This window comes from Chaetodon trifascialis, chromosome 3 (assembly GCF_039877785.1).
Source record: "Chaetodon trifascialis isolate fChaTrf1 chromosome 3, fChaTrf1.hap1, whole genome shotgun sequence".
In the NCBI taxonomy this organism is placed as follows: domain Eukaryota; kingdom Metazoa; phylum Chordata; class Actinopteri; order Chaetodontiformes; family Chaetodontidae; genus Chaetodon; species Chaetodon trifascialis.
Genome location: NC_092058.1, coordinates 20,851,030 through 20,878,762, shown reverse-complemented (window position 1 = coordinate 20,878,762; position 27,733 = coordinate 20,851,030). Strand labels below are relative to the sequence as shown.

The 27,733-nt window shown below is 45.1% G+C and overlaps 3 protein-coding genes across 3 annotated transcripts in view; 1 reads left to right on the top strand and 2 right to left on the bottom strand.

Moving 5' to 3' along the window:
• The window catches only part of dnai1.2 (dynein, axonemal, intermediate chain 1, paralog 2), a 30,604-nt gene extending 30,307 nt beyond the window's left edge, over window positions 1-297 (top strand). The window contains exon 21 of the mRNA XM_070959254.1: window positions 257-297. The gene's annotated coding sequence lies outside the window, so the exon portion shown is untranslated. The remainder of the gene's footprint in view (window positions 1-256) is intronic.
• A 2,216-nt stretch (window positions 298-2,513) lies between these two features.
• Window positions 2,514-3,611, bottom strand: LOC139327957 (transmembrane protein 233). The gene is made up of 3 exons (XM_070958043.1): window positions 3,537-3,611; window positions 3,280-3,461; window positions 2,514-2,714 (listed from the first exon to the last, which is right to left on the bottom strand). The coding sequence occupies exons 2-3, from the start codon at window positions 3,454-3,456 to the stop codon at window positions 2,514-2,516; spliced, it is 378 nt and encodes a 125-aa protein (XP_070814144.1). The 5' UTR covers window positions 3,457-3,461; window positions 3,537-3,611.
• Window positions 3,612-4,442: 831 nt separating this feature from the next.
• On the bottom strand, window positions 4,443-26,760 carry LOC139328782 (RNA-binding protein Musashi homolog 1-like). Its single transcript, XM_070958792.1, has 14 exons — window positions 26,456-26,760; window positions 25,904-25,944; window positions 25,076-25,157; window positions 24,828-24,912; window positions 16,814-16,855; window positions 16,125-16,217; window positions 10,964-11,012; window positions 10,198-10,280; window positions 9,868-9,985; window positions 8,742-8,822; window positions 8,220-8,276; window positions 7,303-7,359; window positions 6,926-7,080; window positions 4,443-6,785 (listed from the first exon to the last, which is right to left on the bottom strand). Exons 1-14 carry the CDS (start codon window positions 26,734-26,736, stop codon window positions 6,744-6,746), a joined length of 1,266 nt encoding a protein of 421 aa, XP_070814893.1. The 5' UTR covers window positions 26,737-26,760; the 3' UTR covers window positions 4,443-6,743.
• Between the last annotated feature and the right edge of the window lie 973 nt (window positions 26,761-27,733).

The following is a 27,733-nucleotide window of genomic DNA, read 5'->3' as shown; positions in this document are numbered from 1 at the left end:
GAGCAGAGATGAAGGCGTCTCAACAGCAGGCAGCTGTGAAATCCACGATGACAGTTTGTCAAATGACTGTCAAAGATTTCACTGACCCACTGCATCAACAACAAGCAGTATCAGTCGAGTTCTATTAACGGTGGATCACATAACTTAGCACATGTGAAATGGGTCACTTGCAGGAATGAACCCACAGGTTATTATCACCCAACTCTCTACTCTACCGAGCATTTTAGCAGATTTCAGTGTATTGTTTGTTTTTCAGGCCCGTCACTTTGCTGTTCACTCCTGCAGCTCTCATCAGCAGGCAACAAAAAAGCTCCACATTCCCGATGCGTACCACCTATCTGCACCAAAGAGTAGATAAAGGTAGCAGCTCTGGTGAGCGTGGTGGACCATTTAGCTGCTTGAAGAGCCACATCTCAGTCATCTCAGGGGATGGTGGCGACCAACAACAGAGCAAAAAGGAGAGCAAAATACTGGACTCAGACATGACAAATGAATGCTAACGTTGTTCCGTATCTGCCAACTCGCTAAATAGGCAACTGAACAGCAATCCTATCCAGTGACAATATGTTGATGTGTGTCAGACTTTTAGTTTGGTGGATTTCTGGTATCTGAACGCATGTTGATGCTTCTCTGCCTGCTCTGCATCATTCCCACAGTTATCCCCTTTCATTTATCCAGAGTGGATCAAACTGCTGCACCCTGAGAGGAATGTGTCATGGGATATGTAGGTATGGAGGCTCTATCTGGTGCTAATGGAAGCAGCTGGTTAGAGTGGCCTATTTATGAGCACTTCATGTGAGTCATGGAGAGCTCTCCAAACGTGTTGTCTATAATGCAGCTAGCAACACAACAGCATAGCCTCAGGTGAGCCGACGCTGTGAATGCAAGCTGGAAAAAAGTATAATTCATTATTCTGGTGTAGAGGGAAAAAGAGGCAGCTGGAAATCGGCATCTCTCTTTAATGTGGCGTGAAAAATTGAATGACAACTACATTAATGAATTTTGTTTTTGTGAATTTTCAACACAAAGCAGCTTCGTTATATGGCAAGGTAATCAGGTTCCTGTCACAAAGTCTACCTTGATCCCTAGATAATCGTGCTAAGTGCTTTCAAGTCGCCTAATCCCTGCACTCATTTCATTTTTCATCGTGTTCTCTCGAGTTTTGCTTTGGTGGGACATCAAAGAGGTGGCACCACAAACACGTCGCATTTCTCTTTCAAGTAATGGGAGATGATAGTACAAGATTACTGCCAAAGCTAATTTGTCCAAGTGCAACAGAATAACTGCAGAAACTTGGCAGCAGGCCTGTTACATCAGAGGCACTGCTTTGGATCGCATCTGCACACGGAAGATTGCTTTGACGGGAACGCAAACAGTACGCTTTGTTTTGTTTTGTGTTTAGCATGTATGTATAATTGGTCATTGTTATCCCCGTGGAGAGCTGTGAAAAGAAATGTATGAACACCATCAGAGAGTGCTGTTCAGTAGCAACAATGAAAAACTGTGAGATTAAAGCGGACACACGGGATCAGGACCCTCCTGCTTGAACCCACCTGAGTCATCACTTTATTCCCTCCCACCTTTTATGACACTTTTCATAATGTTTCATGTTACCTTGCAACAGGGTCACTTCTGCTTGACCACATGACATGCTGAGCAACCTGCAGCACAGAGGGGGCATCTTCTATATTTAGCTGGGGATAGTGTGACACATCTAACAACATGAACATTACCAAGCAAGGCAGGTTGTAGCTCAAGGTTCAGGGAGGTTTTAAAGTGACCTAGGGTGAAAATGTTTAACAATTGTGCATTAAATCTTCATTTTAAACATCATTTAAAGAGTAAAAAAAGGAGTGTGGGGTGAGGGTCTAATAGGTAACACATGAAGAGACTCTCAAAGACGTAATATGCTTTGGTTTGTATTTACTTTTGTATGATAGCTTTGATGCCAAATAGTGTGAAGCCATGTCACAACATGTCAGTCCACACAGGAAACACTGCAGCACCAGTCAGATAACGCCCTTCAGAGCCACAGACAACATTGCGTTCACAGGCGCCTGGCGTTGTACTCTTGCTCTGAGGACACAGTTGTTCACTCAGCATTTCTTAGACTCGAGCTTGTTGCACAGCAGTGGTTAGAGTTAATTAATAAGGAGATATAATGCAAGAGCATCAAAACACCAAATTCTCTGTTACCAATGAGAAGAATGCCAATGTTATATTGGAAATATGAATGTTATTTTATTATTCTTAGCAGTGCAATGTTTTGAGCAATAAATAAGAGCGAAAATACAATTGTCACGTTGGGTTCACAGCCACACAAGCTTGCTGTAAACCATGGCTCCCACACACATCGAAAGCTGCCTCTTTAACTCTACAATCAACATTGAAACATATACATTCACCTGATGTTATAGTCCTTGAGTGTCCATGAAGAACAGTAAACATGATAGGAAGTGAAGTAAACAGTCGAATCAGAGTCCTTTCACTGGCAGCTGGTACCTTATGACCAATCACCTGAGCCCATCCACATCATAATCTTCAATAATGTGATAGGACTTCCTGTCATGTGGTTGTGCAGTGGTAAAATGAACAATGCAGGTGATAGCGATGATGAGAAGGCCAATGATGATGGATGCGACGGCAACATAGAGAGCGTTCCTGCCCAGCCGCTTCGAGCCGTCATAGTCACGCTGATAATAGCTGTTCCTAGACTGAGAGGAAGAAATCACTGTTACATAAAACTCTGCTGATACATTTGAGCATTTTACTTGTAAAAACTGTGACGCAGGCCAGTGACAAAGCCAATAAATGCCTTTACTCCAAGATTTCCAGATAAGTAGCTTTAACTAAGCATATTTTGGAAAGGTGCAAGTGTCACCTGCAGGGATCTCTTCACAGGGTTTAACGGGTAACTCGAATTGAATGTTGGTCAAACATTCTGGTAACAGGATGCAGTATTTCCTGTCTGGTTTGTAGTTTGACCACGAACTGAACATTCAGATCATCAGTTTGCAGCATGTACATTTTGTGTCATTTTCCAGAATGGGAGGTCAAGTGAGTGTGTTTGATGGGCAGAGCAGGTGTGTGTGACTGGGTTACATCTAAGTGTCCAACATACTGACTCCCTGTCTGAACACTTTGTACCTGAAACACATTAAACACCCCGCAGAGAGAACACACTTCATGTCTCTCTGTCCCTTTTTGTCCTTAATGACACACAGCAGCACATCTGCATTCCACAAGATGACACATATTCTGTGCTCAGGCCATGCTCACCATGATAGAGAAGACCAGGGCCACAATGTTGACGGGGTATGCAGGACAAAAGCAGGTGAAGATAGTCAAACAGAGGTAGCTGCGGAGTGGAGGTGGAGGTTCCTCTATAGAACGGACAAAATATGTGCTCCCACTCAGGGAATTTTCCACTGGGGAATTAAACACTGCAAGAGCCATTGGACCTGGAGCGATGAAACACAGTCAGGGGGTGAACAACATCCACAAATACGCAGAAGCTGAAACAACAGAAATCCAACCGGAGGAGATGAAGTCCCACTTTTAACTAGAAACCAGAAGTTTAAAAGTCTGGTCGATAAGTCTTGTATGTTGCGTGGTGTTTCTAGTCCTCTTTCAAAGCTGGAAAAAAACGACGTTTGTGGGTTGAGAAGGAGCTGGAGAGACATGGGAGAGGATCAGTAACGCTGCTGGCCTCCACCCAGCACCCTGCCCAGAGATGAAGTGTGAGGGATCAGACTGTTTACCGCTGCTGGCACCTCACGGAAACACACAACATGCTGATACATGGAAATGATTCCCACCAACAGCTCAGCGCAATATAACATGTATGAATGTTGTTAACAGAGTAAGCGAGGGACAGAGGTTTGCTGTTCCATGTGTCCCTCTCTGTTTTTGTCCTGAAGTGTCACAGCTCAGTTTCACACTGTTGAATGGCGAACACTTCCTCCGAGGACATCTTTAAACTTGTCATTGTCTTTTAGATAGCTAACAGTACAGTAAGAAAATGATCCTTTATGGACTAACATGCGCTTTTAAGCTTTGAAACGTTTGATGCCAGAGATACCTCCGACAGCAAAAGCAGGGAGAACAGCACCCATTTTCCGAATGTCAAAGATTTCTTATATGTGTCAGCGGCATGGACAGTTTCAGCGCAGGTGTGAAAACAAATAATGGAAGTCCAAGTTGTAGAACTAGTAGGTGTGGCAGGAAGGCCACAAATGGTGAGGACAGGGTTCTCTCCATTAGCGCTTTCTCCATTAGAAATAATGGCCTTGCCCTGCTTTTGGTGTGGAAGAAACCGCTTTGCAGATATTAAAGGGCGTTTTTGTACCTAACGTTGCAAACTGTCGCTGGTCCACTGCGGGGACATCAGCGTGCCTGCATATGCTGTCAACTGCATAACAAAAGTAGCAATCACAATCAAATGCTTTAGAATAATTTATTAGGATTTTAAAATTGAAATTATCAGAAAAATAAAACAAGGAAAAAAGAAAAGCATTGCTGTAAAGCTTGGCGGGGGACAGCCCAAATCTTTAACTTTAACTGAGCTCATGTAGAGCTACAAGCTCCATCCAAAGCGTTGGCCCTTTTCCTTACATCAACACAACAAAAGACATCATTAAAATCAATATACAAGGGGAACGAGATCTCAAAACAGAAAAATATAGTTTCTTTTTTTTTTCTGAAAATAAGTCTTAATGCCGCAGAATTATCCACACGTCGTCTGCTATTACCAATAATAGTACTATTTTCATTTGTAAGGTAAAAAATAACTTATTGCTTTATTGTAAGTTAAAAAGTTACAGTGTTGGTGTCCAGCAGTAGTTTTATGTTGTGTCCCAGGCGCTCTGACAGAGGAACTCCTGGCTGGAGCAGGAAGTTTTCTGCTGTGCTGAACATCAAACAGGCTGCAGCAAGAAGGCTGAACAAACAGGCTTCTTGTTTTTGCAAACGTTGAATTTGTTCCAGCTTTTTGACTTTTCCTGCCAGCCAGTGTCGTCTGTACTGAGGTCCTGTATCAGAGCCTACTGGGAGCGAGACCCTGTTCCATTTCTGGTTCCCTGCCCAAACCCCCTCTGTTCACCACTACACGGAGCAGCAACTGTATAGAAACCATAATATGTCGGTTCCAGAGGAGCACAAATTTATTCAAACTAAATATGAAATGGGAGGGAGGCGAGGGGGGAGCAGATGAGCCAAAATGGAACAGAGCGATTTTTTTTTTTCAGTACCAAAAAAATGGCAATCGAAATGCTTCTTCGTTGCCAAAAAGTAGTTCCATATTACACCTTGATGTATGCGCACAAACACTCACTCACACACTCAGACGCAATCACATGCACCTTCAATAGTGATACGAGGACAGAACATGATTGTGATGTTTTCTACAATTGCTTCTCTGAGAATGTCCTTCATTTTGTTTTCGCGGCGCAGGACGCCGCATAAAAGAATTTTTAAAAAAGAAAACAATAAACAAAAAAATTAAGAAGTGAACTGCGCAAAAAATATATATAATATTTTCAAAAAAAGAAGAAGTCAAGTCAACCCCCGACCCCGTGAACCCCTGATTTCTCCTGTTTAAGGTTGTGTTTCTTCCAAAGTCCATCGTCCTAAATCTGAAGTAGTTCTCATGAAGATGCAAGAAATCTGGTTCATCATGGTGTTCAAACTAGAGAGTCAAAGTTGCTTTTTTCAAGAAGCAAAGCAAACAAAGTGATGACTTTGTAACAAAAACTGTTGCTTAGCTGAACGAATATGCCAGACAAACTCCTGGAAGTTTGATTTCTCGACAGCTATCGACAACAGCGCCGCGCTGAAGCGTCACAGAGCGGACTGGCCAACAATGTACACATAGACCGTATGCATACTGATAAAAGTAGTGAGATGACCACACATAGTAGTAGATGACATCCAGTCAAATTGCTGTTAACCCTTTCCAAACCAACCAATGACATGCCAGCCGGTTCAGTAACCCCTCCACCCTCCCCTCACCCCTACGTTTATGTACAATATCTTACAGGAAGACATAAAAACATTGCTTTAAAACCAATTACAGAATAAAATACCTTACAGATTATCATTATTATGTCAATATTAATAACAATATTACAAAGGTTTTGTTTTTAAAGACTACCAAAATATACATTTTAGTTTTTTTTCCCATGTTTCCGTGCTCGAGTTAAAAAAGGACCTTGTTGGATTTGTTCTTCCTTTGTTAAAAATGGTTTTCAGACAAAGACCCATCTCGCACGGCTTTTTCTCTCTCCGTTCACATCAGTAACAGCTTTGAAGGATTTCATGATGAAACGACGAATCACATTAAAATAAAATAATACAAAAAAAAACTCAAAATAGTCCTCTGTGTCTTTGTCAAAGATGACAAATGTTTCCTCAGAGATTTTCTTTTTTTTTTCTTTTTTTTGCAGTTTTCTTTTCTCAGCTTCAAAAGAAAGTAATGGATAACGGAGGGGGAAGATCTAGTTATTAGACTACATGAGGACAAAAGAGGAGAGACGGGGACGTTATGTTGAAGTGAGATTAGTACAGCAAAACAGAGTTCAGGATTTAAAAAGATATTCAGTCGGTGGGTGGAGCCACAGGGCGCCAGGAGAGCCCGGAAGAGCCTGTGGCTGGCCAATCAGGTTGTGCCATCAGTGGGCAGCCAGCATTTTGATTGGCTCGTCAGCAGAGGAGAAGCCCTCCCATCTTCAGTGACCTGAGTCTTCTCAGTGGTAGCCATTAGTGAACGCAGTAGCAATCAGAGGACCCTGAAGACACGCAGACAAGAGAGGACACACTCTCTGTTAGCTTTGTGAATAATACGTGCATCCATGCATGCATTCAAGTGTGTGTGTGTGTGTGTGTGTGTGTGTGTGTGGGTGGGTGGGGGGAGGGGGGTGTGACTTACCCCTAGACCGTGGCCGAACCCTGTGCTGGGGGCGGGGCTAGCGGCACTGATGTAGCTGCTGACTCCTGAGTCCTGATTGGCTGCCGCATATAGGTCAGCCATTGGTCCAGGGCTGCTGGTTCCCAGGAAACCAGCTGTGCGTGAAGGGGTGGAGCCTGAGAGACAGAGGAGACGAGTCAGGCTTCAACACTAGAGGGACTCTCTCACTCACACACACGCACACACACACACACACACACACACACACACACACACACACACACACACATCTAAAAATATTCTTCTATTTGTCCAAGCAGGACATTGTACACACTTGCTACCTGAGGCAAGCATGCAAGTAGATGCACAAGTGCACATACACGCAGACACACACATACCTCTAACTACTGCTGCTGCGGCTGCTGCCATTGGTCCATAAGCAGTCAGGGGAATGGCTGAGGGTGACAAACACAGACGACAGTCATTGTGGATCTCACTCCAGATCACGAGTAACAATCTACAGCACTGACTCCACATCTGTTCAAACACCTGTCTTCTGATGACACTCCGACTGGAGGAAGGCTTGAAACATAAAAGCCAACTGCATCAGTGATATAACATCCACTACAATCTGACTCTTCAAATAAGGAACAAAATGATGCCAAAAACAAGAAGGGTGGCAATTCAAAGTTAAGCCACTAGATGGCAGTGTGCAGAAAGAGCTGCAGCTGCTGCTTGTAGATGCAGGGTCGTGTGCACTAAACATCCTAAGGCTGAGTGAGGAGGAACTCCCTAAAAATCAGCCAGTCAGAGTGTCAGTCGTCAGGACTCATATATTTTTAGTCCAAAGGTAATTCACAAAACATTTTAGCACTAAAAGTAGGTCCTAACTGAGAGGCAGTCCAGAGAACCCATAAGTCAGTACAGACATTTCATTTCACTTTTACTTTGTCTCACAGTTCAAGTAAAAGCTGCCCTCAGCAGCTTTACAAGTAGCTCTGAGGAGGAAACTTCAATGTGACCTTTTAGCGGCATGCAGGAGGACTCCTAACAGTCAGATAACATGGACACAGGATTCACACACAGAAAGCTTTTTATAAGGTTAAAGGATTGTGGAGTCACAGTATCACACACTTCTCCAACGACTGGAATAATTGCAGGACTCTTCTCATCAAAGGAATAGTCTGTTTACATGACACTTCAAGGAAAAGTCTGACATTTGGGAAAAGAGGCTTATTCGCCTTCTCGGCAGCAGTTTCATTTTGACTCTTCTGCTGAAAAGCTTTTACTTTTCTCCTGGTGAGGAGCCACTGACCTGCCAGCTCAGGGGGGTGGGATGATGTCAGGAGGGGGGTCCTCTCTAAATGGAATTCTAGAAACAGAGAAGGTCAAGAGAGAGAGCGCTTTGTAAATACAGTCACCATCCACCGGCCAGACTACAAAGCCACATACATGAGACGTTTAGCCACAGCAGAAAATTCAAAATCCACTGTGAGGACAGGCAGGAAGGTTGGAGCAAAGGAAGAGGAGGGGCGATATAGCCAATGAAAGGGGGTTACATAAGCTGAGAAAATAAACAGAATATGAGGGGGAAACGGGCAAATAATAGAGAAGACATGAGTAGATGTTTTAGATAAGGGGGGTTTGGAAACATGACGTCAAAATCACACTCTTCAATCTACAGGCAGCGACTCTGCTGAAATGAAGATATTAAGTGTGTGAGAGAGAAAGATCAATCCATGTGACGCATTTCACGACCACAGCGTTTCACAGATGAATCAACTCCCTGCTGCAGCCTGGACCCTCCCCTCCAAGACCCTGATCTATGTGGACTCACCTGGAAATTGATAAGTGTAACCAGGAGCGATTCCAGAGTAACTGCGGCTGGTGTAGGTAGTAGTCTGGAAGCCCGGGTAGCCTGTTAGAAATAGAAAACATTCATCGCTTTAGTTAACTTGGCTGAACAAAGAGAGCGTAAAGTCTAAGCCACAGCAAAAACATCAGCATGTGGAGCAATTCATTTGGAGCTCAACGCTAAACTGCTACCTTTTTAGTACATACTCAGATACTATGACTAGGCAACCAGCTGATCAGCAGTTTTCAGTCGATCAGCTGGAGGCAAATGATTATTTGAGTGTCTACATTACCATATTACTTATCTTTTCTGCATTTCTTTAAAGGTCAGATCACAGAATTACAAACGGTACAAAGTGAAATATCCAGTAGAGGGAGCCAAACAACCACAAATGACACATGAGTCTCTCAGTTTGTTTTCTCAATGGGAACGCTTTGAGGTTTTACTCCAGTGTGTAGAACTCTATTGCCCTTCAGCCCGTGACCTCTAAATTTCTCATACATCTTAGCTCCATTCGGTGGAGGCGCGCACGCCACAATCACCTCAGAGAATAATATCAACCAAATTAGGATGCCAGTTTCAGTGCACGTCAACGGGATTTTTTTCTTCTTCCACGTTTTATGGGAGAAAGTCAGGAAATATTACATGTTAGGAGCCACGGATGACATTCTTAACACGTTGCTGGCTTTTTTAATATTGCAGCAGAAAGAGCACTTAATTGGTCGAGACAGATTTATAAGAAACCGAAAGGTGGAACTGGTGACAGGTGTGTTCAAGAAAAACGCCGTTAGATGTGGAACGTTTGTAGAATGGTGATTTTTTTTCCAGCAATAACTCGAGCTATTTAATTATACACAGTATGTGAAAATGCCCTGTAATTTCTCTGGTTAAATACATTACTGAAGTTTTATTTGATAAAACTGTCATTAAAAGTGTTTATGTTGTGTTAAGCTTCTGCTCTAAACCACAACACCCACTGCTTATGAAGTAAACCTTTAAGGAGACTTCTCTGTGATTGGTGGATTTGCTATGTATATATGTACATACACTGTATTTATACTTTTGGTGCAGTGTATTTGCTTTGGGTGTATCTGATCTTGGATCTCACCCAGCATGCCGATTCCAAGCATGAAGGCGTCCATCCCGTAGGGCATCACTCTGGAGCGGCCTCTGGCTGAGCCTGTCGGCGTCATCACCTCCTTGGGCTGGGCTTTCTTACACTCCACCTATAAAGAACAGGAAACCAGTGTTCATTAATAAGTACTCTAGAACACGATTCGTGGACTCGCAGCACACCCTGGCAGAAAACTAAATGCAGCTCAAGCACATTCTTACATCGGCGAGTCGATGATGCTGGAAATGTTTTAAACTACAGCACGATGTGACATAAACGCTGCAGGTTTATTCGTGAAATGCCCTGAAACGTGCGACTGCGTACCATTTTGTTGTTGATCTCGTGGAAGTGGATCTCACACACTTTTTCCACCACATCTTCATTCTCAAAGGTAACAAAGCCAAAACCTGGAAGAGACACAGACAGACTGTTATTACAACGCTTGATCTCAGAGATTATTCGTGTGTGTGGTGGGACACCTCAGGACCCCTGATCTCAGCATTTATACTGACAAAACAAAGCTATAAAAACACAGAATTTTCCTTTTGAACATTCCCTCCTGGGAGCATGTTTTCACAAACATTTTACCATCTCAATATGCCTGGACCTTTTAAAAACGAGCCACTCAGAGGACATCAGAACACGCCTCACGTGGCTCACCTGTCAATCAGCTGCTGGTATCATGGAGGAGCAGCTTTGGGGCGTGGTTCACCGAAAGCTGCTCCCAGATTTACATGCTTCTACCAGTTATCTCTCTCCACTGCCACCCTGCTCTCTTCCTTCTCCCTCTTTCCTCACTTGTCTCATTAAGTTACATCCTGGCCCGTAAGCATCCAGGCTCTGTATGGAGACCCTCAGCACTTCCAGCTCACTGACAGAGGACAGAGATAGATGAAACAAGGGGAGGCGAGGGAGCAGTGGAAGGAGAAAAGAGTGCCGTTCAGCTCTTTTGTGCATGCGTGTGGACGTCCACCCAGTGACTCCATCGTCTCCCCTTTCACTTCTGAGGACATGCTCGTAGACGTCCTCACTGAGTATGTTGACACATATTAAGATAATGTGTGTGCGCACCATGACTGTGCGTACGTACCTCTGTGCCTGTTGGTTGTTTTGTCAAACATAAGCATGGCATCATCAACCTGTGAGAACAAAGCAAAGAAAAGACATATTAACACACACACACACACACACACACACACACACACACACACACACACACCCACCCATCATTACACAGCATGGGGTGCCATTGTCCCTCTTTAGCATTGGAGTAAGAGGGGAAAACAGATGGAGAGGGTGGAGGGGAGAGAGGGAGGGGTGACAGGTGACAAAAGAGAAAAGAAAAAGAAAGAATGAGAGGGGGAGAGAGAGGAAGAGAGAGGTGGGGAAATGGGGGGGTGGAGGGGGTGTATAAAAATAAAATGAAATACAATCTATCAAGGTGAAAAAGAAGTGAGCGCTCCCCGTTCACGAGGCGCTGGAGGAAATTCTTTCCCATTCTTTGCTCTGTCTGTCTTTCTCACAAACGGCTCTCACTCTCCCTCTTTTTCCTTTCATTCGTTCACCCTCTTTCTTCCCCTCTCCACAAAGTTTACTATTCCCATGGAGACCCTGTAAAGAATTTCAATTAGAAGAACTCACCCCCCCCCCCCCACCTCCACCCACCCCCAACTAATTTCAATGAATAGAATGGAGAGACGGGTGAAAAAGAGAGGGAGAGTACGCATGTGACAGAGAAGTGGAGAAAGGGAAGCAGATATGAATAATGGGGGTGAGAGAACAACATGAAGTTTTGATGGAGGATAGAAAATCTGTCAGCGAACATTTTGGATCAGAGTGTATAGAACAAAGTGAACCGGGGTCTTTGTCAACACGCTCTGCTTTTATTCTCCTTCTCCCTCCACTTTCCTTTTTGCTCTCACTCCACGGCCCTATTCATATTCCTCCTCCTCCTCCTCCTCCTCCTCCCCCTTTTCACCCTCTATCCTCCCTCCCTCCCTCACTTGTCCTTCACTGGCAGGAAAGTTAGCAGCTTCTGCTCGAGCTCTGACGGCACGAGGAGGGAGAGAGAGGGCCCGGGCTCGCTGTGGAAGCGACGTTTGTGTTTTCGATGTTTTCTGCCGTTCACCAGGAAAAAAAAACACAACATTGTGACAGCATTTGCAAAAATCTGCACCAGAGCCTTCCTCCATCACAGAGCGAGTGGACTATGACTACATGGCTATTTTCATTAGGGAGCAAGCACTGAAACTCAAACCAGTGTAACATGAGTGGCAGAGGCCTCTGGATGACTAGGCCATCCGATTTCTAACCTTTACCTCACATGAAAAACACATCCTCGTCTTCTGCTCTGATTCTCTGATTGAGATTGCGTCTGTGTCTACATGAATTTTTAGATTTTCTGGGCCAAATGATGAATATGGAGACGATCGAGGCTGCTTCTACAACCTCCCTGACCCTTTCAACTCTCATCCTTGTCAACATATAACTTGGACACACACAGAGTCCCCCCCCCCTTCTGTCCTTCATTCAGTTTTTACCCCCCCACCCCCTCCTCATCTCCTCTCCCCTCATGCGTTCCACCTTTCCGGTCGTCCAAACTCAATGACACAGCAGAGAGCCAGGGAACAGGACAGTAAGTAGACAGCTGCAAGCCAACATGTTATCATAAGAGTAGAGTTACACTCACAGCTAGCCCTCCTGTTAGCATTAGCAACATCTATTCTGGAAGGGATGACCGATGGTTAGCATTACCAGGCCGGGGAGCTTTTGAGCTGCTCTGAACCCAGATTTGAAGCAGATAATATGCCGTGCGCTCACATTAATATGGTTCATCTAATTGTCTGGAATACGACGGTGTGCTGACTTGAGAAGTATTCTGTCACGTGTGTGAGCTTATGCTGTGGTCGCGCACCAGCCCCTTGCCCTTGCCAAAACCAATAAGAAGACGATCTCCGATGTCCACTGCCCAGGGTGCTGTAAGACAATCTGATTGGATAGCTGTGGGGGTCTGAGATTGGCTTAGCTGCGGCTCAGTCGCTAACTAGTCTGCATGTGTGCAGAGAGTGAAGAAAAGTTAAGGTCATATTCTCATGAAGTTCTGGCATTCTCAGATGTGCCGAAAACAAGGGTCATCCGCAGCTTTTCAGAGCGCACCACTGAAAATATCCAGTTTTTAGTGAAGCGTGCTGCTATTGTCTGAAGAACAAGCGTTTGCTGACAAGTCCATTACACTATTTGCAAGATTATGAAAGGTGGCATTCACATTTTTTCCCTTCTGTCTCCTCACATCTCCCTCTTTCATTCTCCCCTCTGCCGCTCTCTCTCTCTCTCTCTCTCTCTCTCTCTCTCTCTCTCTCTCTCTCTCTCTCTCTCTCTCTCTCTCTCTCCGGCCATCTCTCTCTAAACAGGCCAGCAGACAAAGTGTTCAGTCAAGCCTCCTAATCGCCAGCTCACATGGGTGAGTGGAGTCCCAACTTTTCCCGTCTGCCCTGTCCATGCTGCATTTTTCATCTTATCCACTCCTTCCTTTGCTTACTGCTGTGCCCTATTCTCTCATTTGATTTCAGAGGGCTTTCATAAAACAGGGCTTTTAACGGTAGTTTGTCGTGTAAGGTACTTTCAGGAATGTAGTGCAGGATAAAAAGCGTGAAAACAGGGATTTCCCGTGGATTAAACATAATTGACAGTATGACCAAAATGCCTGAAATGCTAATTATCAAATTACCTAACTGCAACACATTTCTCTGCTTCGCACAGGCTCTGCGTTCAGCCTTGGCCAAAAAGAAGGGGGGCGTCCTCGACTCTGCACCAGGCTGAGGGGGATTATGAGACCTTCACCTCAGGATTCAGACTCATTTCTCACACAAACATGGCTGCTGTGGTCTTATTGGCCTGGGGACATTTAGCAACAGTAGCTCAGGTTTTTCACTTCGGAAACCACACATTAACATTCTCCTTTGACTCCTCATTTGGTCCAAAACACCTGACATGTCAGCTGAGCACGAAGTTTGTGTAGGTGCGCCTTCAGAAGTCCACTCCAAAGAAATAAAGGACGGCACACATCAAAGAAAACGCATAGCGCATTCTGTGTTTTCCTTTGCGAGGCGGTGCCACACTATGAAAATAAACAGGACACTGACTCCTACACCATCCTAACCTGCAGCTTGTAACCAGGCTCAGATAATAAACAAGAAATACCTCCTGCTCAGCAGGAATGCACTGTGGGATTGGCCCTATCCTTGATACAGCTTTGGTCTCACGTGTCCAAACAGTCCAAATATTCCCTCATCCTGCGGAGGGAGTGTTGTCTTAGATATGAGTGTCTGTGATCACCAGGGAGAACTGATTCGGCACAGAGCTGCCATTTTCTAAAACACAGCCAGAGAGCCTGACACATGTCACAACATGCACCTTACAGTGACTTCAGCCGTGTGATGGTCTCACATGTAATCCAGGTCGACCGGGACCCAGAATTAGAAGACATTGTTCAAATTTGAACTAGCACCTGAAATATGGTAATACCCCAAACATGAGTCAGAGGCCAACTGAGAGAAAACACAGCCAGACACGAGGCAGGAGGAGGTTCGCGCTGCTAATTCCTTCCAACCCATTAGGCCTACATCCTGAAGCCATGTTCATTTTCAGACTCTTTCCTGATCAGCGACAGCAGAGGCACACGCTTAATGTTTGTGACAACTGGATCGCGGGCTGTGAGTCGTACAGCCGGTGCAAATGTATGCAGGCTCGCCTCCCTCCGCGGCGAAGGCACTGTCACACGTTCATGCGCACGGACACACACCCCTCTTTCCATTCATGCAAATGCACACTTCTTACACATTTTTTTTTTAAAGGAAACAAAAAAAACACTGGATTACAGCGGGACAATGGACAAAAGCAGGTCACCACGGCAACAAGCTGAGAGGGACTGGAGCAGGGTGTGTGTATGTGGGATGGGAGGGGAGGTGGTGTCTGAGGTACTGATTTTGGGTAAAGTGGGGGGGGGGTGTTACAGGAGCAGCTGTTGCATTTGATTAGTTAATACTGAAGAGTCTGAACTCTACTCAAACACACTCCTAACACCCCCCTCCCCCTCTCCAAAAGGAGTAGTTAGCTAAAAAGTAACCCAACATTTCATGCATGGTGGATACTTTGATACATTTATGGCCCATCAGATTGCTGTTTTTCCCTTTCACAGCCACTTTTCCTCCTCACTATCTCAACATTCCTCCTTTTCTCTGCCCTTCAACCCTTCTGAGTTCCCCTCCTCTCTCTCCATGGGGGGTTGCTTCTTCCCTTTCAGTCCCCTGCCATCTCCCTTTTCTCTTCCCCTCCTCTCGCTGCTTTTTTTTTTTCTTCCTCCCTCTCCCCGGCCACTCATCTGTCTCCACAGCATGTGTTTGCCTTTCACCAAATTTCATTCAAAGGAGCTGAGCAGGACAAATGAAGGAGCCAAAAACACTAAGATGTGATCGGAAAAAAGCAAAACAGCAAACAAAAGATAAACTAACAAACCAACTCAACTCAGACCATCAATGACCACACGGCATCTCTCTCTCCTTTCTTCTCATCCTTTCTCTTTCCGTCCTCGCTTTCCCTTTAAAGGTTACCTTTTTTTCTCACTACTTCTTTTCTGAAATTTTGCGCTTTTTGTTGTGCCTCAACTCAAACGAAAAGGCAAAAAGGACTAAAACAAGACGAGAAATACGAGCTGAAGCTGAGAGATGTCAAAGGAATAGGACCAACAGATTAATATAATCTATCAAAGGCGCACAGTCCATTAGAGCAATGATTCCCAACCAGGGGACTTGTACCCCAGGGGGTACTTCTGCAGTTGCCAGGGGGTACGTGGAAAGATTGCAGAGTAGCTCGAGTAATTTGATGAAGTAGAAATCTTGATTTGATTTAAAAAATATGCCCACTTATCGAGTCAGCTTTAACACCTGAACACCACAGGTTGTGCCTAAGAGAGTATGACAACTAGTTAGCAACGCATGGAGAGGAGCTCAGTGAAAAGCTAAAAGGGAAAAGGAATTAAAAAGTAAGTCATAAACTGAGGATGTGTTGGTAATTCGATAACTGACTGAAAAAGCTAACAGCAATGGACACAGAATTGAAACAGTTAGTGTGAAGCAGTGGATAAGGTTGAAATAGCTAATAGTAAGGGATGAAGAGTTGATGATGGGGTACTTGGGTTCATGTGAGCAGAGTGGAACAGCTGCAAACAGATGCCAGATTTGTGTGTAGTTTACCTTTCCAAACTGGTCGAAGTAATGCTTCACATCTTCAATGGTGGTATTGACTGACAGTCCACCGACAAAGATCTTCTTTGTCCTGGTCACCAGCTAGCAACACAGAAAGAAGAAGAGGAAGAAGAAGAAGAAGAAGAAGAAGAAGAAGAAGAAGAAGAAGAAGAAGAAGAAGGCATCGTTTACCTCTAATCACATTAAGCGGGTGTAGATGGCTGTGATATAGAGACTTGTGTTTGTTGGTGTTTATCTAATCTCAGCTGTTTCTAAAGCTCCTCTAAGCATTCAGCCTGTTTCTCTTCAGTTTAAGGTCTGTTACATTAATGGAGAGGAGGTGTGTGAGTGTGTGTGTGTTCGTTCAGGTGACTACTGTGTGTAGGTATCCACCGGTGTGTGGGCCAGCACAAAAGTGTGTGTGTGTGTGTGTGTGTGTGTGTGTGTGTGTGTGTGTGTGTGTGTGTGTGTGTGTGTGTGTGTGTGTGTGTGTGTGCATAAGATGCTGCCTGTTGATGGTCGGGGGTTGGGTGGGGTCAGGGTACGGGGTCACAGTGTCAGGACAGACAAGTGGATTGCCGCTCCTCTTTGGTCACTGCCTGACTCTAATCCCAGCCAACCAGGGCTGAGTGATGAAGGGTGACAGATGACATCATCTCTACTCCTCCTTGCTGTTAACCCTTTCGGGGTGCACTCACCTTCGGCTGAGCCCGACGGGGAAACGCCACCTTTGGGTCGATCTGTGGGGGAGAGATGAGTTGAGATGAGCTTTAAAGTGGTAAAAATGCTGCACACATGCTACGACATCCTACAGGGGGTTTGGTTCCAGTCTTACTGACTGATGAAATGGGATAACTGTGAGAGGATATTTCGATATTAGTAAGCTATTTGCTTTACCTTCTCCTTGTACACAGACTCACACACCCCACCGTGATAAGAATTACATTAACAATCATTTTTTCTTCATTTTATTCTGGTCTTATTTAAAGCCCAATTTATGGGAAAGTGGTCTATCAATATGGCAACCCTTGCTCAAACAAAAATGCATTGTTCTTAAACCAAACAAGGAAATATTTCAGTTTTGATCTCTTATATGGCTGTGCATGAATGAATATGGATTTCTTTAGTTTACAACACATATCACAGATACGGAGCGGATGAAAAGCCATTAAATGCAACATCTAAGAGTCCCCAAAAAGAAGTAATCTGTCATTTTCTGCAACATGTGACTAGTTGAAAATCTGTTTTTAAGAAATGTTTGAGAAATTAGGAAAAGTCATGAAGTACCCATGTGTAAAAACAATGTTTAAATGTTTTTGAGCAACAAATATTAAGGTTTAAAAAAAGGATTTCCTGTCTCTTCTGACACCCACCATTAAAATGCCCCCCCTCCTAAGTTTCTTTGAGCAAAGGCACCAAATCTCTGCTTATCCCACATGTGTTGTTCAGTCGCTGATCCTGTGCTTGTGTAAACTGAATTGGATTCGGGGTGCCAATGAATCATCACACTGTTAACTAAGTAGAATTAGTTACAACACAGAGTCTCTAAGTCTGAGCCCATCTGAAGGCCTGCAGGTCCAAAAATAGAACATATGCTAATCTGAGAGTATATGTAGTAGACCCTTGTTTATGCAAGTCCCAAAAAATCCAAACACACCAGCCAAACAAACAGGCGTGAGGAACAAAATACACAGTGAGACGAGAATATGTACATCCACAAACTGACACCACTAAATGCATCAGAGCCACAGAACGAGACGGAGCGTGGCCGTCTGGAATCCAAAATGAGCAATTTGATATTCTGAATACATTTCAGATGGATATATATATTTTAAATCTCACAAATCCAGACAACCTCCATTTTGGATTAGCCAGATTTGACTGCATCCATATTTCTCCCAAGTGGAATGTCTCAGCAGTGGTCAAGGTTACAGATAAAATTAGAAGCAAATGAGTTTTGAATGAGCTGGCCTTTAATAATGCTAAATATGCAAAGCCTGGCCTGGCATTTTAAATTTGTGAAGAATCTCGTGTTATTCTCACTCAAGCCAACGAGAGAGATGATTTTAGGTCACAGGACCTCGTAGTGTATTATGGTCTTAGAGTTCCATCTTTGTTCTAATAATTGGATGTGTGAAGCAAAACCCCTTGTGTCTTACACAGCCGCCATCAGAGGTATTGAATTGATATTGGCAACTAAAAGGAGCCTATCAAATGGCCAGAAATAAGTACTTATTATGTGAATAATACACACAATACAAGGGAGGGTGTTCATTCAATATTCAAGCAATCCTTTCATCTCTTTCCTGTGATAATGCCCTGCTTCTGATGACAAATCTACAGACAAAAATATCCCACGAGGACCTTTAAGAACCTCAGATTTAACACTGCTTCAAGAGCACAGCGCTGTGTAACTAAGATGCAGCTGCAGCGTCCTTGGAAAGGATTGCAGAAGGACTTTGCACCTTGAAGTGGGACACAAAGACGAGGAGAATCATGTCACCTCCAGCTGGTCTGAGCACAAAGACAAAGGTGACAAGGACACGCAAAGCCACCGGCGAATATCGGCAACAGCAGTGCAGCAACAGAGAGCGCTCGCAAACAATGACAACACAGCATTTCTTACAGGATCTGTGCTTTGTGGGCCAAATGCTACATTATAGATGTGTGGCTTTATACTGTAGGATTACTAGCAGTGACTTTTGTTAAACCTGCTTTTCACCCATATAAAAGATGAGAGCAAATGACACAAATACTGTGAATGGCTGCAGATGAAGCCATTTCTATGTAAGACCTCTGAAGCATAATACAGCGACAGAGTCACTAGAAGACTACTACAACAGACAGTAATGTACCTTGTCATGAACAAATGTTGCATTGTGCCACATTTTCCTGTAAATACTGTATACATTTTTCTAATAACACATCCTAGCTGGTGTAAAGTGGGAGGAAAATTCAGCCAGCACGTCCGGCGTTTCCTCCAAACTGAAAGTGCGAAGAGGAAACAGCCTCTTGTGCTCAGGTCAGCCCACCTGCCTTTAACTGTTTTAACTAGAGGGCAGGTGCTGTCCTGAGGCGATTATATGGCAGACACACAGCCCATGAGCTGACAATGACAGCAGCCAGAAACCAGCTCTCATGTCTGACACAAGGCTGCAGTCACGTACAGTGTATACAGTGTGTGAGGAAGGTGGTAGAATATTCCCAAAAGAACCAGTTTCTACAAGGTGAGTGCGTACGAACACAAACAACCAGCAGCCCTTTCACTAATTTAACAGTAAATGTTTTGAAAAGCAGTCGCGTCTTTGTAAGATCTATTTCTTCTTCTTCTGCTTGGAATCTGTCATTTTTATGTTAGGAGCAGCCAATCAGTGCACCTGTATTACATCACAAAATCCATATATATTATGATATGTTTACATGAAACCTTTTTTGTCTTAAGCGGAAAATGAAGCGCCTGACAAATCTTGGTATGAATCTTGTGAACACAATGTAATCAGAGACATCAAAGACACAGATACCATAACAAACGTACACGTCTCTTGGCACATTTCCCACCCATATTTCACATGCTGTCAAAACATCAATATTTAATAGTTTTTAAATGATCAAGACCTCTTACAAAACAGCCTAAAATACAGAAGGTTACCAGCTAGACTAGGTTAGGCCTAATGCAATATCTGTAGTAGTGCTACTACGGCTACGGTCATGCCATGCTGTTAAAAAATCATTCCACTTCAGCAGAATAACAGAATATATCTAAGATGTAATTTCTACATCTGGCTGTACTGAGAGGAAGGCTGTAATAAATGAAAACTAAAGCATCTATCAGACTGGCGGATTAGCCTCAAGGGAGACAGATAGGCCACAAAGCAAAAAGTAAAATGACTTAGCCAGGTCACTGTTTGCAACACTCAGAAATAGCTCTTCAGAGGCTTGACATTGAGAAGTGGCTCTGCGATGTACGTAACAGTCCCAATCAGCAGCCCCAAGCAGTGGTGAAAATGTGGCTACTCAAGAATAATGTTAAAACCCTTTCTAGGACGAAAAGATTGCTCTTCCCAGACTGACAAAGAAGAGTTATGACTGAGTGTTCGTGAAATGGTCTGACTAACATCCTGCTTCATGACATCCAACCTCCGCTCCATCTAGGTAGCATAGTGACGGCAGAGCCTACAATATGATTTAGGTGGTTTAGCTTTTGAGACTAGACTAATCTACGACCAATAGTCACCTCACGTGGCCCAGCGCGTCCACCAGTGTTACAAACTGGAAAACAAAAATAAAAAAAACGTCAAATCAATAGAGAGAGAGAGAGAGAGAGAGAGAGAGAGAGAGAGAGAGAAAGAGAGAGAGAGAGAGAGAGGGGGCGAAAGGAAAAAGAGTGTGAAAATGAGAAAGCACAGGGAGAAAGAGAAGGCATTCATTTGGAAAACAGAGTCAGCCCATGAGAAAGTGGGCCTGTCCAGTGTAGCGGTGCAGCGGGGCCGTCCCAGCAGGCAGCCCCTCTGATTTCATTAATTAACAGGACAAAGAGTACAAAACAGATGGGCCCGTAGAGGAACTGGGGCTCCCGTGCTACCCCCACAGGCGCACATACACTCCCGAGCACCCACGTAATGTAGCACAAACATAAACACCAACACATGTGCACAAAGTGACACATCTATGTAAGCAACTCGGCAACATGAACAACACGCACACAGACTGATCCACCTCGCCCGAACGGCCGACAACAAGTGTACCGCCATCATGCATGTAGACGTCGAAGCTCTGACGCACTGGCCGACCTGCCAAGACATTCTTGCAACAAAATGGCAAACACCCACGCTGATAAAAAGACACCGCGGGCTGCCCCATTATGGCAATATAATCAATATAAGCTAAACAAAAAGCTATAAACAGAAGAGCAGACAAAAGGACTTGGCATGTCAGTGCATGCACACAGAGTGAGAGGGAGACTTGGTTTGGGCTCAGGCCAGCAGGGTCAATCTGCACAGCTGAACAATGGCACAGTAATTAGTTAACGAAGCTCACTAATGAGGACCCCCCCAACCCAACCCCACCCCTATCCCTGTAACCCTGCTAGGGTGCCTCGCCAGGGCGGGTGTGCGTGGTGGCGGCAGGGCGGTGGTGGGGAGGAGGGGTTACGCACATGTAGCATGGAGAGAGAACCCTGTATCCACCTTGAGAGCAAGTCCAGGCTTTATCCCTGGATCTGAGGCCGTGCATGGACCTCGGAAACCCAATCCAGTTTGTTTCCTTCAATCCGATTAGTTGCTTTTCAGATCCATACTAATTACAGCACGGGAGCCGGGCCTCCCTCTCTCTCCTCTGCTGCACCTTCTCCATCCCCCTTTCCAGTTTTGTCCACGTCAGCATTAACAGCTAATCTCCAGTCAGGAGCGAGGAGCTAGGGCTAGCATCTCCACTAACCAGGTGTTAGTAGGCATGGCAGACTGTGGTGCCAGCGGTCCACAGAGGCCGGTGCTAATATGAGTTGAAAGAGACGAAAGCAGCTGCATTAGCACCATGCTGATGGCTGCTACTGCTCCATCACATGCATTCGTGCAATTACCACCTAATGTGACACACTTCGACGAGGCGATTCCTGTTTGATTGGTGTTAAAAATGAAAAGGAAACGCAGAATCTTGCCAATATTCCTTATTTTTGCCTTCTATAAAGTGATGTTTTACCTTTTAAGCAATGTTAGCTCAGTCTTAGCATTTTAAGAGGTTATTTTAGGACACAGCCCTTTCAGACATAACAGTTACTAAGTTATAAGACATTATTAACACATCGCCACTGAACGCATCATTTGTAAGCGCTGCCGCTGCAGCGAATACAGCTGAAGTTTATTTATCAGAATGAAAACGATGCACGACAGTCCATCATCAGCAAAACTGCTCTGACTAATCTGACATCAAAAATCACATAAATGGGCCTTTGTCTCGTCTGAAAACTCTCAGAACCACGGCACAAATAATAACTGGGCAAAATCTAAACTCGCCCCACACTAATCCCAGCGAATGAGAAGCGGTAACATTTCAGAGAATATCTGGCCTCCTCTTTTCTTCTTCCCGTAACTGGTTCCAGTAAAGTATCTCTCAGAGAAAACAAATACCAGTTGTGCCCTTCTTCTCTGTCCAGGGAAATACAACAGCACACCACTGCCCCGGGGCCATCCTCGGCCCCGACAGGAAATCTAACCTCCAACCAAAACAACAGACCTCACTCTAAAAGCAACCGACAACCTCTTATTTGTTGCATTTACATGTTTAACCACACAGGTACTGACAGTAACTAGAATGTCTAATCAGCATTTAGTATGTGGTTTTTGCTTTCTGAGGGTGGATGAAACGACACTGGATGTGAGAGGACTGTCAATGTTTAATACCACATGTAACCAGTGGCATGGACCTTGCACCACTACGGTAGTTTACTTCTCACCCTGTTGCTCTGCTACACCCCTTTCATTCCCTTCCTTGCTTCAGGCCTTACTGCATCTTCTCTCACAAACCAAAGGCTCGGTATAAAAAGAAATCAGAGCATTGAGTATTCTTCCTCATGCCAGGGAGGAATGTCTTTCTCACATCTCATGCTGATCAAACAATAGTTTTCCTCCTCTCGCCGTGGAGGGAGGGAGGGGAGGGGAGGGGAGGGTAGGCCAGGTGTGAGAGAATACAGGAATAAATACATTTAGATAATCATTCGAATGGAGCAGGTGTTGGGAATGTTGGAGAGTTTGGTGCCATAAAGATTCGCTAGTTGTTACAAACATTCAGTCCAACACCACAGAATTTGGCCCAAAGCTGCTGTGTGTTTTTACACAAAATCAACTCTTGAAAGGCTTCAGCTATAACGATTTACAACCCCAAAAAAGTGGAGGCCATATCAGTTAACACAGCGGTTGGAGGTAGGAAGGAGTCGCTTAGCTGCTGCGCAACGCTTGCTCATTTTGCATCAGTGATATTTCGTGTATTGTGGTAGAATTAGGCTAGAAGCAACAAACAACACAGTCTAAGTCATTGTTGTCGTTAACGGCACAGCCCTTGTAAATCTGAGAGATTTGCAACCATACGGGAGTAAAAGAAGAAAAAAAAAGCATGGGCTCTTATTTCCAAAATGGAACGACAAAATGGCAACCATACCCGTGTTTAAACCGCCCGGTTGGATAAATGGTACCACGGCGTGCTTCCCCCACAGCCTGCTGCCACAACAACCTGAGCAACCAAAGCTGCACTTGAGTGGGGCACATTATTATTGTTTAGCCTTGTGCTGTATTTTGGTTTATAATAGGGCAACGCCTAACCCCACCAGTGGCCTGCCAAGCTGAGCTTCCAAAAGCCTCTGCCTTTAAACCAATGGTCACATCACACGCACACACACACACACACACACACACACACACACACACACACACGGCCTGGCTCTCAAAGACTCAGGCAGCACCTAGTTTTAATAGGTAATATGACTCACTGAGTAATACTTTACAGTTGCTCAGAACTTGCTTCCAAGCTACCTGAAAAATGGACAGATTACCAGCAGAAACACTCATTTTGTCATGAAAATTACAGCAACCGTGCAGACTTTAGAAATGCACCTAAAAACACACAGATACACACACAGGCTGAGGATAACGGTCTGTCATGACACTATCTGTGTGTGCGTGTCAAAGCTCTGCAGCCCAACCGAGCAGACTGTCTTAAGTTAATGCAAAATAGCTGAGAAGTTGTTATGGAGACATAAATCCCATCAGGCTGTGCAGCTACGACACTGTCTCCAGTGGCCGGCGTCACCCCCAGCAACAGGCTTGCTCCAACAACTAACCAACTCTACCTTTCTCCACCCCTGAGCTCTGCTGCCTCTCCGAGCCACACATTTTCACTCTCAAATGATCCTATTGTGTGTGTGCATGTGTGTGTGTGTGTGTGTGTGTGTGTGTGTGTGTGGTTAGCAAAGGCCACAAGCTGGCGAAGACACACCCAGTCACCCATCTCTACAACCAATCTACATGACCAAGACAGCAGCATTCACACCTTCATAGACATTTAAATCTGAGTCAGCAGCTTTGAAACTCACCAAAACTACGAGCCGCAGGGATCCACACACACTTTCACGGGGCCACTCGTGTATCTGTGCTCTGACCTCTGCTCGGTGACTGATTTGTCCCATTTACCGCATTTGAATTTTGCAGCGTGGGAGGGGAAATCACAGAGAAACCCCCTCCAGATCACAGCAGTTCAAACAAACCTCAGCATCACTATTTAAAATCAACTCATTTTGGACCTCACAGGCTTCCTCCCTGACATCATTTGCCACAACTGGTTCCTTCCCTCCAACTTTTTTTTTTAATCTGCCAGTAGAAAACGGTTGCTGTTATTTTCTATGGAGGAAAAAAAAACTTGCTTGCTCTCTTCATAAACCCTTTGAGGGTTTTGCAGGGGCTCCTACCCCATTCAGGTCCCCAGGTAACCATGGTAATGAAGACCAAGAAAGAACGCTTTCATGTTGGCGCCCTGAACCGGGATTTGGAGGGGGAAATGAGCAGAGAGAGGGGGAGGAAGGGGGGGGGGACTCCTCAACTTTACAAGCCATACGGTGGGAGGCAAAATGCACTGAGGAGGGGAAAAAAACACGCTGCACGGAATCCGAAAAGTTACCCCAAACAAGTCCCTGGCAGCATCCAGCCCTTCTGAGGCGCAACTCACCGTTTTGGAATCCAACTCGTGTCTGTTTTGCGCCAAAACCTTTTCCACGCCGGCTTGTTCTGCGTATGTAACGAACCCAAACCCCCTGCAAAAGAAAAAAAAAAAAACGAGACAAGAAAAGCAATTCAGCTCCCGAAAAAAATCAGAATGCAAACTCACGGCACCTTAAAAACAAGTCTCATGGAAAAGCATGGAGAGCGCGAGGCATCCAGTGATAGGACGGCGGAGCGCACACGCCTCCTTCTTACCTCGACCGCTTGGTAACGGGATCCCGCATCACCATACACTCCTTCACCTCGCCGAATTTACAGAAGTACTCCTTCAAGCCCTCTGCGAAGACAGCAAGGGAGACACGGTTAAACACATCCAGACATTAGACGCGAGTGTATCCCTACAGGCCCTGGCGAGGTGATGTGCTGGCAGTGGCTGGAGAGAGACAATGGGGTCGGGCGGACCACGTTGTGTTTGTGTCCCTCCAGAGATCGTACACGGGCTATCTGGCCATTCAGCATAATAGCCCATTAGGCCCTGCGGACCACAAACAAAGCTGCACTTGGTGACGATCGCTGTTTTGACACGCAGCAGCAGCGGCGGCGGCGGCGGCGGAGTAATAACACGGGCCATCGCAACAAGAATAAACTGTATTCACGCACCAGCCTGCGCTCATGGCTCCTAAAATAAATGAATGGATTCATCGGAGTGCAACAATAAGGAAAACAAGACGCGAGCGCGGGCATCGATACGAGCCGAACTTCTGCTTTAACGCTCAATAATCGATCACTTTTACTATAAATGCTGTTCCGTAGCGGCGCACAGGAAAAAGGCAGACAAAGTCGCTGAATGTGCACGCGTTTCCCGTGTTAATCTGCTGCGTCTCGGCAAGTCTAAATCCTAAGAGCTGATCCTTAGTGAATAGGAGGCTTTGATTTAACTATTTACAGTGTTTCCCCTTAACTTCAGGAAGCCTCATGGGTAATATGGGATGTATTATTACGCCGAAATGTGGACAGAGGAAAACAGGAGGCAGCCAGAGGCTTTCATTGAGACTTATTAAAGTAGCGTGCGGGACAGCTCACCTTGTGTTGTCTGCCAACTCAGACCCCCGATGAACATTTTGCTGAATGAGAGAAACACAAGCCGTAAGTCACACAGAATAACACGCGTCTTTCACAGCACAACACGGGCACATGCAAAGGGGGGAAACTGGGAGGAATTGTGTGTAATACAGCATCAATAAAGTAAGAAGAAAGCATCGGCCATGTTGCGAAGTCACCAATGGGCCAGTCGGGCCGTTATAATCCCCTAGAGGAGGAAAAAAAGGAGAGGATTTTCCAGATGATGCGGGAGAAGTTGCAATGTGGCCTTCTGGAGGGAAACCGAGACAAATAAACAAACAAGAGGGGAGAGGGGGGGAAACACAAGCGGAAAGCGGCGGCGCGTCTGTGTCTCCTCCGCTCAGTGGATCCATCCTACACGTACAGACACACACACACACATACACACACAGCGTGCTTGTCTTTTGTCTCGGCGCGGCTCCGCTCCCGCACTGAACTCAACTAAAGTCCAAGGTGAACTCAAACCGGGCCGAGAGGCGAGCTAGAGGCAGGCGGGCGGGCTGAGGCTGTTACCAGGGGTCGTGGGGGGAGTTGTCCGTGCTGGAGGACAGGCTGCTCTGGCTCCCTTCCGTATCCATTCTGCTCTCCGCTGGTATATTCCCGCACTGTGAGGCGAGGAGAGGCAGTGAAGCTCCACTGCTGCTGCTGCTCTCCAGACTCAGGGGCGGGCAGCCGAGGTTGGGAGGGAGGGAGGGAGGGAGAGAGAGAGAGAGGAGGGGGGGCTGGAGAGGTGGGGGTGGGGTGGTTAAAGGGAGGAGGGGTGAGCGAGGAAACACACATACACACACATGCATGCATACACGCTCAGAGAGAAGCTCCGCCTCTACCTCGCTTTCCCGGAGCCTACCCGGGCCTCGGACCTCCCTCCCTCCCTCCGCGCTGCACGTTGCCTGCCTTTATTCACGCTGCCACTGGCGCTCTCTCCGTAGTGTTTCCCCGCCGCGCTTGCCATTGGTTGATCACATCAGCATGGCCCATTAAAGCATTTTGAATGTTTGGTGACCTGCAGTAGCTTTTTTCTCCTCTCTGTCTCTATTCCGTGTCGTAAAATGCAATGACAGCAGAGAAAAGATGAAGATTTTACAATAAAAACATGGTGGGCAAATAAGAAGATGCACCAGGTCGGTGAGATGAGGCATCTGAAACCAGGATACTTGCTCCCTGACCTGGACACCAGATTACATAAAACAGCTGGATGGATAGCAAGTCACATCTGTAGCTTCAGAGCATAGAGGTCAACACAGAGGTCTGTCCTTTGACAAGGTTACGTCATGCCATGTCATGTTATGTTGCATTATATCATGTTATGCTATGAAGTTAAATGAGATGTGATGTGATTTAATATGATGTGATATTATGTTTTCATATATGATGTAATGTGATCTCAATGTAATGTGTTGTGACATGTTCTTATGAGACATAATATGACTGGGATGTGATTGTTATATATGACGCGATATGAGTCGTGATGTCATATTATGTGATCTTCTACGGTGTAATGCAATGTAATGTGATCTTATATGACGTGATGTATAAGATGTGATTGTTATATATGTTGTGATATGAGTCATGATGTCATATTATGTGATCTTCTGTGATGTCATGTCATGTGATATGACTCTCACATGATGCGGAGTGATTCTATATGATGTTTTGTGAGATGTCATAGTATGTGTATTCATTGTGTTCGCTAAGTCCAGCCCTCACTGCACCCGGGACCAGATCCAGCTGTAATCCACCACATGTATTAAATTATTTTTTACATGAACATGTTCTTAGTCACCTCCTGGA